Raw genomic sequence first — 10,690 nt, 5'->3', positions numbered from 1 at the left:
TTCAGCAGCTGGAGACCATCTCCCCCTGCCCCATGCCGGCCAAGTGATAAACACAAAGTAAAAAAGGTCTCTGGAGCATGTCCAAAGCAAATACAGGCACTGTATGAATTTATTGATTACGCCCTATTTCCACCCAATTTTTCTCCTCTGCCATTAGCCCTCTCCGTTGCTTCCCCGGTCACCTGCTGACGAAGCACCCAGCACGACGGAGCAGAGAAAGCAGGGAGCTGGTGCTCCTGCCCTCCCTGCCTGCAATATCCTGACTCCAGACAGGCCATAAGTCTCTAATAAAGTAGGAATCCGTGAAAAAACAAGAGCAGCACCTCCCCAGCCGGCTTCCCAGCTCCCTCCAGCTGCTCCTCCACACCAGAGACCGGGCATCCCTGAGCTCAGCACTGCCCTGTTGACAGGGAAGTCACTGCTTTATGTTCCAGCCTTGCCTTGCTGTAGTATGATTTCTAGCCAGGTGCTGGTTTCTTTAATACAGTCAGGGACTTTAAAACACTTTAAAAGTGTTTCTTGCAGAGGTTTCCGCAGATGTCACCACAGGCTGTGCGGCATGAAAAGAAAAAGCTCCTATGTTTGCTGTGCCACATTCCTGCTGTGGAAAACTAGGGAGGCATTTAGGCACAAACTCTTTTGGCAATTTTGATTCGACAGCTCTAACCCTGCAATTCAGGAAAGTTCATGGCTGAACTGGGACCAGCTAATTTCCCTCCCTGCTAAAATGTGAGGTGACCCTAGAGAGAGGGAGGTTGCTGCCGATATCCCTCCACTGTGCCAGCCGAAGGGTTTCTAGAGAGCAGAACAGTGTCAGATGCTACTCACACAGCCATTCTTCACAACAACCCCTCCAAACACTCCTGAATAAGCCACTAGTCTCACCAATAAAGGTTTTTTGCCCTGGTGTTTATTGCTCTGGACCACTCTCACCATGTGAGGTCTTTGGAGCCACATGTCTGACAGTTACTTTTAGGTTGCTTTTCAACAGCTTTGCAGAAAACAGCTATTAAAAATCGTCTGAGTGCTTCCGATTGTATTTTATTTCCAAAGGCAAACAGAATGTCCTCCTGGTGTCCACCCTGTCCAGGTCTAACCTTCCTTCCCTTCTCCACAGCAGTGTGCAATGAGAGCAGAGCAGCTGGGAAACAGCTTGCTCACTTCACTGTCTATTATGTCTGACAAGCCTGTGATAAACTTGAAACAAGCCTCCTTGATCTGACACCTCCCCTTCTCTCGCCCCCTGCCTGGTTTTCCTGCCTGCAGCAATAAATTCAAGCACAAATTCATCCAACTCCCACAGGCAGCTGCACGCTCCTCAGCACAGATGAGGATGGATAAGAGGTCTCGGAGCTCTTCCAGGGAGTCTCATAGGAGACGCAGAGAATCCCCAGCTACACAGAGCAAACGAGAGAAGAGGGAGAGCAGCAGAGAAGCCGGCAAAGGAAGGGGAGACATAAAGCAGGAGAAAGCAAAGGAGATCAAGAGCACTGCAGGGACTGATGGTAGGGTGCACACGTCCACGGTGGTAGACGTGGATGGTGTGATATCTGATGAAGAAATGGAGGCAATGGCGTTGCTGGACAGCGAGCAGCAAGAGGAAGGTATGGCTTATGGAAGGGAAGGGGCTGGAAAGGTATGGGCTCTTTGACCCTGTATGGTCACAGTATGACTCTGCTCTCTGCACGGTGAGTGTCATCATACCCACCTTGCACAGACGTGGTTACCCTCAGGACAGGATATGGGAGACTCCAGCCAGCCTCCCAGCCAGCTTCTGCAGTCAGTACTGCAGGCTGATCAGCACTGTCTAGCAAAGCAATGAACTTTGCAACAAGCAGTTACATCCCCAGCAACCTTCATGCTTCAGCTCACTGCTCCCCAGTTCTGTTCATGCTCTACTATCTTCCTTTTCTCGCTTGCCCTTCTTTAGGTGGACAGAGTTAGCCTCAATGCCAGTTCACAGCCCAAAGAACTGCACTGCAGGGAAGAACTGCACTTGAGGTGCACAGTTGTAGCTCCCCTTCCAGATAACCTTTGAGAGCAGCTCCTCTCCAGGCCATGTGTTAGGCAGATTCCCAGCCTGCTGTGATAGGAGGGAGCATTGTGAGTCTTTTGGCAAGACGGCTGGGCCTCTTTGGATCCAGCATCACCACAGGCATGGCAGATGTGTATTACAGGAGCCAGCATCACTTGTCCGCTTCCATGCCAGCAGCTCTGCTGCCCTAGAGTGGCACAAAGGTTCAGACTTGCTCCTGTCTCTCTGGGAACTAATTTTAGACAACTGCCTCTTTCTGCCTCAATTACAGGAATCCCAGCTAGTGAGTGGTGCTGTGGAGCTAGAGTGATCACACAGGTTCTTGGGATCTGAACCTCCCTCAGGACCTGCTGGCTCTGCAGAAAGCTTCAGAGGCAAAGGGGCAGGGATGTAAGGGCTAGAAGGGATTCAAAATGGGAGGGATGCAGGGATGCTAACTTCACTGCTGGGAAACATGGCCCACTCTCTGGGTCTAGGTACCCCCAGAAGTAATCTATCTATTTTCATGCCATACCTGCAGATTTTCCCTCAGGCAGGAGCACAACAAAGGGCAGCCAGATCAAGATGACCCACACTCACTCTGGGGAGATGTAGAAGGTAATACTCATCTGGGGTTGACCACCCCAGTCAGCCTCCAGCACCTTGGTGTGACTGCTGTAGAGCACAGGGAGATTTCAGCAGCACCAGTGGCTTGGTCCCACTGCATTAGGGAGCTGGGATGTGACTAAAATCCTATTCCAAAAGGACCTGAGATACTTTGATAGGGAAGGGCACTTCAGGTTGTGCATGTTGGAAGCTACCTCTTATTTACAATCTTTCTCTTTGCCATTAGCTTATCTTTCCAGATAAGCTTCTGGGATTCCAGCTCAGGCAACAAGTTGCCCATTCCAAGCCTTTCAACACTGCTTGGTAGCTACAGGTCTTCAAGCTAAAGGCTGCCCTCTAGTCAAGGCACTATGAAGAAGCATGGCTCAATTTCTGACAGTAAAGCAGGGACAAAATCTGTCAGTCCATCCTAGCAGCTCCTGGCCACCTAGGGCAGGGAGTATTCTTTAACCCAGCTCCAGAGAGAGCCAAATGGTTCACATACACTGGGTCTAGGCAAAGGACAACACTGAAGCTGATCTGTGCAGGCACTTGTCAGGCCATCAGTATTTTGGGAGCAGTCCTCTCCTAACAGAGTCACGTTGGATTTCTTCCTAGGTGTAAAGTCTTCGGGTCTGGGCATCTGTGAGTGGCTTCTGACCATCTTGTCTTTCCTGTTCGTCATAGTGACCTTCCCGATTTCTGTCTGGTTCTGCATGAAGGTGAGAATAGTCATGGGGCCTCCCCAGGTTTAGTATTTCGTGTCTGATGTGGATGTAGCTCACTGGTTCAGCATGTGTCGGACACGAGCATAAAGCTTTTTTGGTCTAAGGCCCTATTTACACTTCTTCAACTCATCATTAATTTTGATTTATCCTTTATCACATGTTGCTGCAGCAGAGGGCTGCACAGGGGTCCAGCCACTGCCTATCAAATACTCCTGCTGCAATATCAGCAGGCAGGGGCTTAGGTTCCTCTTTTTTAAAACAAATTGCAAGTCTATTCGCTTTCAAACATAACCCTCAGCCTACCCAGCCCAGAAATGGCTGCATTGCAGCAGCAGGGTAAATAAGTTTTGAATTAAAACTTTTAAGAGAGATTGATCCTCAGTTAATAGCAGATTTTCCCCCTTCCTCCCCTTTTCTCAGATTTATGACATGGCTACAAGTAGGCATATTTTGATTCCTACTTTCAGGAAATTTCACGTGCATCTTGTTCTCAACAAGAGTGTCAGTATTATGGCTCAGATCTTACACACGTGAGCACATACACACATGGTTCCCTTGGAGGGAAACAACCAACATGGAAAATTTTAGCTCAGGGTGTTCAAGTTTGGCCAGGCTATAAGGAAGCAGAATGCTGGCCTCATCCTGGGAAACCCTGGGCAGCTCTAACATGGGCTGCTCTCACCAAATCTCAGGCTGTTACACGGCTGCTTGTATGCTGCTCACGCACAAGGCCAGCCAGCCGTTCTGGGCAGGTTCTCTGCTAGGGTAAAGGGACTCAGTGACAGGTGATGCCACTAGCTCATACCTGCTGAAATCGTCTCTTTGCAGGGCTTTCCCAGAACAGACTTCCTCCCGTACTGGTGAAGCCCCTTTCCCCAGTCCTATGCCTTCCTCTTCAGCCTAGCTTTTGTTTCCCTCTGCAGGTAGTGCGGGAGTATGAGAGAGCCATCGTTTTCCGACTTGGGCGTCTCCTTCCTGGCAAAGCCAGAGGGCCTGGTAAGGTGTTTGCTGAGCTCCCCCCCAGCCATGTTGCTCCTCTTCTTCATGCTCTACCAAAGCTCACATGCTGGTGCCCTCCAAGCAGGTACAGCCAGACAGGAGATGGGATGTCTTTGCTCCCTTCCTCTTAAGGGCCAGTAGCTTCTAATGGCTTTTCCCATTGCAGAAACAGCCTCAGAATTTGAGCCCACATATTGCTGTTCCTTTGTAATTCTGCATGCCAAACCCTCCCGTTCTCCAGTCAGGGGAGGCAATTTCTGTGGTTCTGATGATCACCAACTGCCTTTCTCTTCCTCCCACAGGCCTTTTCTTTTTCCTTCCATGTCTGGACACGTATCACAAGATAGACCTCCGCCTCAAAACCCTAGAGATCCCCTTCCATCAGGTATGGCTGACACCCCCTCTCTATATTAATTTTTGGATCCCTTTAGTGTTACACCTTATACTTCCAGCCTTCATCCCTGCATAGAAAAGTTTGAAAAAACATCTCAAAGTAACCCTAACACCTCAGAAAATGGAAGGCGAAAAATTCACCGTAGTGATTTTTCTTCTTTTTTAAAACTACTGCTTTTAATCCCATTCAATTTGACATGTTTTAGTGGTAACATACACCAATAGGAAGTGGCTGGGCCAAAGATACTGGACCAGTTTTTTTTACCCACCACACTGAGGAGTGCATGCAGCAGGGACAGGAGCTCAGACTAAGATCTTACAACAATGTAAGGGTGGTACTCTGCTCCTGTATAAGCCTGGGAGGAAGAAAGGGCTGAACGCTTGCTTCTAACCCTTGAACCTGCAACCTCCCTAGCCACAGCCCCTCTTCTCCTTTTGGGACATGTCTGTGCTGCTGCATTGCCAGTGGGACTGTCCTTGTCTGGTAGCATCTCCAGGCTCACCCCCATGGTGTACAGCAAATCCTTCTGGAGATACAGCTGAGCACACACCTCAGGACACAGCCTATGCTCTCAGAACAGGAATGGACCAGGCAGCAGTCAGAACCAGCTCCATCTCCCCTAATGTCTTCTGCTTAGGTGGTGACCAAAGACATGGTTACCTTGGAGATAGATGCTGTCTGCTACTACCGGTTGGAGAATGCCTCTCTTCTCCTCACCACCCTGACCAGCATCTCCAGTGCCATCCAGCTGCTGGTGCAGACCACCACAAAGCGCCTCCTGGCACATCGAGCCTTCTCTGAACTTCTCTTGGAGAGGAAGAGCATCAGCCAGGAGATAAAGGTGCTTCCACAGGGGGGAGACACCAGAGCAAGGGGTGAACTGAGGCTCCACAAAGCAGCTCAGGTGATCAGTCCCTCTATCACAGACACGGGTTTACAGAAGGAAACAATAACAACAGGTGTCTCCTTCACAGAAAAATGGGAGATTTTTCTTCTGGTTTTTTTTTTTTGACTTGGATCACTTTAGGGGGAGGATATACAGTGTGGGCCCCACAGGCAGCCATGATGAGTAGCAGACAGTATGGTGTGAGGGGCATGAAGGAACCACTTAGACCAGCTTCATCAGTGCTTTGTGATACCCCAGCTTCAGTACTTACCCCAAAGAGGAGAGTCTCACAAGAAGTGTATTCTGCAGCCTGAGTGAGTTGCCATAAATCCAGTATACATGGGATCTCCAGCAGCAGTTCTCTGTGGCCATGACACACGTACATGATGATACCAGTCAGGAACTGAATGTTGCCTATGGAACTGAATTGGTTCCACGTTTGAACCAGTATGGACTAGTTAAATTGTGCTAAACCCCTGGGGCAAACACAAATCAGAAGTAAAGTGAGGGAAGTAATTTTATTTCTGAGGGGCCTCACACAATAGCACACAAAAACTAATAAATCTGCCTTACAGTCCTGCAGTTAACTGCCTTGAATTAATGTCCCTGCACTGTCTTAGTCCCTGTAAGGGACCTAAGCCAGGGCTGGTGTTCTCCCCGTGCTCTAAAAATATTCCTCTTCACAGGTGGCTTTGGATGCGGTCACAGGCTGCTGGGGGATCAAAGTGGAGAGAACAGAAATGTAGGTAGGAAATGCTGTAAGAGGGGACTTCCCTGGCTCTTTGCAAGTACCTGTCCTGCCCTGCTCACTGCTGTCTGCTCCTCTTCCTGCTTTGCCTCTGGCTCTCTCCCTGCAGCCATTCTGCAGTGGGTAGAACCTCACCCCTCGCCTTCCTGTTTTCCCTGCCCCTTTCAGCCTCTGCCTCATGTAAAACTTCCACATGCAAAGACTGTGTTTGCTCCTGCACTGACAGCCAGGGCAGGATCCTTAGCTGGGATCTCATCACCATTTCACCGCTGCTGCAGGCAGAGTTGGCACCCAGTTCTGGCAGCCTAAGAGGTGCAGCAGGCACCGAACCCTCTGTGCCCCACTCTAGATCAAAGCACTGGCTAGGATGGGCTCGTCACTCGGAAGCCCATGCAGAAAGGTGGGATATGCTCATCACGTAGAGGGCCATGGAGGAGAGTGCCAAGCGGTGAATGAGTAAATCTATGAACAGAAAAAATTGCTGTGCCTGTCTTGAGAGTTGTCTCCCAGTGGATTCTCTGATGTCTCAGAGGCACAGAGAGAAGAGGTCTGTCAGGCACCTAGTGATCATACAAGCCTGGTCATTAGAAAACCAGGCTGGAAAAGAAGGATGGGAATGGAGGTAGAAGGCTAAAGTGAGACACACAAAGAAGGACACCCAGGGAGCAAAGAACATGAATGAACAGCTCTGCAGAGACTGACTGATGAGCCCATTCCAAGCCTCAGATTGGCCATCCAGTACTTCCAGGAGAGCCTAGAGCCCAGCTAATCCCTGTCCCTTACTACCACAGCAACAACGTGCAGTTGCCTGCTGAAGTTCGGCAGTCCCTGGCTGTGGAAGCGGAGGCGCAGAGACAGGCCAAAGTGCGGGTATGCCAATCCTGAATACCTCCCATCTCCTTCCAAAGCATCCCTCTTTCCTTTCCCACCCCTGGTTTGACATTCCTGGGACGTGCCACACTAGGGTACAGCTCTGGGAAGATATGTCTCCTTTAATTCCTGTTCAAGAGCTGTATCTAGCAAGGGGAGCTGCAAGAGTCTGGGCCAGCCCAGTGGAGTGCCAGATCTGGTACCTGGCCTACAGATAGGACAGAAGGACACACAAAGTAGTCTGGGGTTATCCCCGGGCCCACAGTGATTCCCCCTCATGGGGATCTCTTCCTCCTCAGGGTTTCACTCTCCCCTAGGAGCCCAGTGCAGGGCTGTCACCACTGTCATGTACCGTGCACCTTGCTCAGCCCAGGCTGGTCTCCATCCCTTGTACTGAGCTGCTCAAAAGCCTGGATAAGGTTGGTGTCTAGCACCCCTCCCACAAGCCTAGCCTGGGGGCTGCCCTCTCCCATGCTTTTGCAGCAAGGGTATGCCCAATTGTGAGCCCCGATGGGCCTAGTGAAAACAAGTTAGACATGAGTTCCCAAACTTTTGGGACCGTCAAGAGGTTTAGTACATGCTGTGATCTTCAAAGAGCAGGAATGTTATTACCACACTGACCCTGGGAATTTCATGGTGGCAACCTCCCTCTGTAATGAACAGTCCATGCCCCCTTACTCCCAGCCTCACAGAAACCTTCTTTATTCCCGTGCTTGGTAGGTGATCGCTGCTGAGGGGGAAAAGGCTGCTTCTGAGTCCCTGCGGATGGCAGCTGAGATCCTGTCCAGTGCCCCTGCTGCTGCTCAGCTCCGTTACCTCCATGCACTGCACTCCCTTACTGCAGAGAAACCTGCTGCCTTCATCTTGCCCTTGCCTTTGGATGCCATGAACCTGGTCTCTCCAGCTACCCACAGTCCTCCGGCAGTGAGCAGCCTCCTCACAGACACTACAAAGCTCCCAGAAAGGCCGAAAGACAAGAAGGACTCACCCATGCTCTAAGAGCTGTCCCAGAAATGGTTGCTACACTGCCCCTGGTCCATCCTGCTCAGAGAAGAGCAAGAAGGCTGGCCTATTGGCAGCCCACCAGTGGGTCCTGGTCTGGAGGCAGGAGGGAAGGCAGCCCAGGCCTGTGATATAAAGTGAATTGTACATGGAAGGCGCCTCTGCTTGTTTTGGAAAGGGAAAAATACGGAGCACAAAGAGCAGGGCTGTCATGTGTGTGAGCAGGGGGTTGAGGGAAGAGGGGAGTCATCCCATCCCCTTCACAGGACCAGATGCACTTTCACACCCTAGGCCCTGGCCCCTGGGGTCTGATCCATCTTGCTCCATCACCTCGGCAGGAAGGACAGACTAGCCCCTATGTACTTAAATGCTCCCGTCCCCAAAAAGAACAGGTGGGCAGGCAGGGGTGGGAGCCTGACAATCGGTGGGGGAACAGGAAGGGGCTCAGCACGCAGGCAGGTTGGTGGGTGCTGCCAGCCTGGTGGTTCTGCAACAAGGGAACGAGCTGGGTCCCATGGCATAGTTCTGGATATGGGATTTCAGTCACCACCCATGTGCACAGGCAACCAAGGTGTTTAGCTAGTTCTAAAATAGGAGAAAAAGGAAGAGGAGGAAAGGGCAGCTTTTAAAGCTTGGCACGTCCCTGCAAGGTACATCAGCTGTGCAGAGGAAGGGCAGGCTGTGCTGCTGCTTGCTTCCACTGGGGGGTGAGGCAGAACAAGATCTGAGCTTATAGCATCTAAAAATTCTGGAGGTGATCCGTTTAACTAACTCCCACTGAGCTGACAAGGCGGAATACAGCACTGCTGGGGAAGAACCAGCTGAGAGCCTCAAGAACAGGAATACTTTTGCCTGCTGCAGCTACCTTGGTAACCTCTACACACAGGAAAGGAACAGAGAAAGTCCTCAAAACTCCTATAATCCTCAAAACTCTTACATATCTTTCCTGCCAAAAGCTATTTGAAATGACCAGGAACCTTCAGATACTGCAATCCTTTCCCTTGGCAAAGGTATGGAGCACTGTCAAAAGAAATACCACTGCACTCGGTCTCTCTGATCCTGGTGCCCTTTGGGTGGACATCAGCTCTGCTCCTGCCCTTTTACTTGACCTGCAGCATCTCCCCTTGCTTCAAAGTAGACCTCCCCTTCACAACCAACACGTTCTGCTGCTGGTGGCCTGTAGAGGCCAAGATAGCGGGTACTTTGTGGCCCTTCTCAATTGCCCACACAGTAGTTGGCCATCATGCACATGCCTAGCAGGGGTTACACAGCCAGTCGCTCACTCTTGTATTTTCACTCATTTTATTCAGTCCCTCTTTGCCTGCTGATAACACTCGCACACATTGGCATATATCATCAGTAATACATCTGTTAAATGCAGCTGTGTCACGAGGATGGCCTGCAGGTACTGGCTTAATACTGCTGCAAAGGACAAGTATCCCACTTCTACTAAGTACCACATATTCTGTATTTAATCAGCCCCTTCAGCTCCCTGGAGTCCACTTCTCAACACTCAGTGCTCCCATAATACTCGCTCTACAAGTATTTGCCAGCCTTTTTACAGCAAGGACACCCAGCAAACCAGCTCCCTTACAAGTGGCTGGGAAGTGGGAAAAATCCACCTGTGAACTTCTCAATGATCACACGAGCATCGGAGCTCCAGGTGCAACCTCACATCCAAATCATTCTGCCACTGCAACCCTCTCAGGAGAGGATGGCAGGATGGCTGTGGCTCCTGCCTGTGTGTCTGTAATAGATCTCAGTAGTGATCCACTCATGGAAAACTAGCTCTGGGAAGTGGAACAGCTCTGTAATCTTCCATTGGCGAACATGAGCTGTGTAGTTACTTCTCTAAGGTTGATTGTGGTTATTTCTCATGCTGCTGGAGTAGGCCCCTGTTTCCCAACCTCAGGCAAAAGGGCATAATACTACAGTGAGCTGCAGATGATCCTTTCTCTGAACACTTCTCTGGCTGCATTTCTAACTCCGTATAAAATGATCCATCCAGACCAAGATTCCTTGGCACATCAAGGACCAACACCTCTACAGATAATGTCTCAAAGGAATAACACTTAGCCTGAGAAATGACTGTCAAGAGACATGCAGTACTACGTCAGGGCACACACATTACTCTATTTGCACTCATATCTGCAGAAGTCAGGTGTAGTTTTTTCAAATGTAACTTTTCTGCAGTTACAGAAAAGGCAAATGGTAGCTAAGAGCATCCTCAGTTCCAAAGAACACGCCTTGCTCCAGCAGGATCTTCTGTCTTTTACATATACAGAGCTGGCAGAAACTTGTCATTTTACCTTCAGGAGATATTACATTCAAAAACCTTGCAGAGGGAAAACATCATTTAAAAATGTACTTCAGGATTAGTGATATATGATGTTTCCAAAATAGTGTTTACTCTGTGGGAATTGGCAAGGGCTGTCAGAGCTGA

General features: G+C 50.0%; 1 protein-coding gene across 2 annotated transcripts; it reads left to right on the top strand.

Annotated features, from left to right (window-relative positions):
- The first annotated feature begins 1,300 nt into the window (after positions 1-1,300).
- NPHS2 (NPHS2 stomatin family member, podocin) lies at positions 1,301-8,393 on the top strand. Of its 2 annotated transcripts, none has more exons than XM_076338181.1 (8): positions 1,301-1,604; positions 3,239-3,342; positions 4,272-4,344; positions 4,650-4,732; positions 5,379-5,582; positions 6,314-6,369; positions 7,167-7,245; positions 7,966-8,393. In XM_076338181.1, exons 1-8 carry the CDS (start codon positions 1,328-1,330, stop codon positions 8,242-8,244), a joined length of 1,155 nt encoding a protein of 384 aa, XP_076194296.1. In that variant the 5' UTR covers positions 1,301-1,327; the 3' UTR covers positions 8,245-8,393. The 2 variants fall into 2 exon arrangements, with proteins under 2 accessions (XP_076194296.1, XP_076194295.1); XM_076338180.1 differs by having other exon boundaries at positions 5,379-5,645.
- Positions 8,394-10,690: the final 2,297 nt, after the last annotated feature.

Source organism: Aptenodytes patagonicus, chromosome 5 (assembly GCF_965638725.1).
Source record: "Aptenodytes patagonicus chromosome 5, bAptPat1.pri.cur, whole genome shotgun sequence".
NCBI lineage: Eukaryota > Metazoa > Chordata > Aves > Sphenisciformes > Spheniscidae > Aptenodytes > Aptenodytes patagonicus.
The sequence above is the reverse complement of the archived record's forward strand: the minus strand, read 5'-3'. Positions and strand labels throughout refer to the sequence as shown.

Coding starts and splice junctions, on each gene's coding strand:
- NPHS2 (XM_076338180.1), top strand. CDS start 1,328: ATGAGGATGGATAAGAGGTCTCGGAGCTCTTCCAGGGAGTCTCATAGG. Junction 5,646..6,313: donor GGCTCCACAAAGCAGCTCAG/GTGATCAGTCCC, acceptor TCCTCTTCACAG/GTGGCTTTGGATGCGGTCAC. Junction 7,246..7,965: donor AGAGACAGGCCAAAGTGCGG/GTATGCCAATCC, acceptor CGTGCTTGGTAG/GTGATCGCTGCTGAGGGGGA.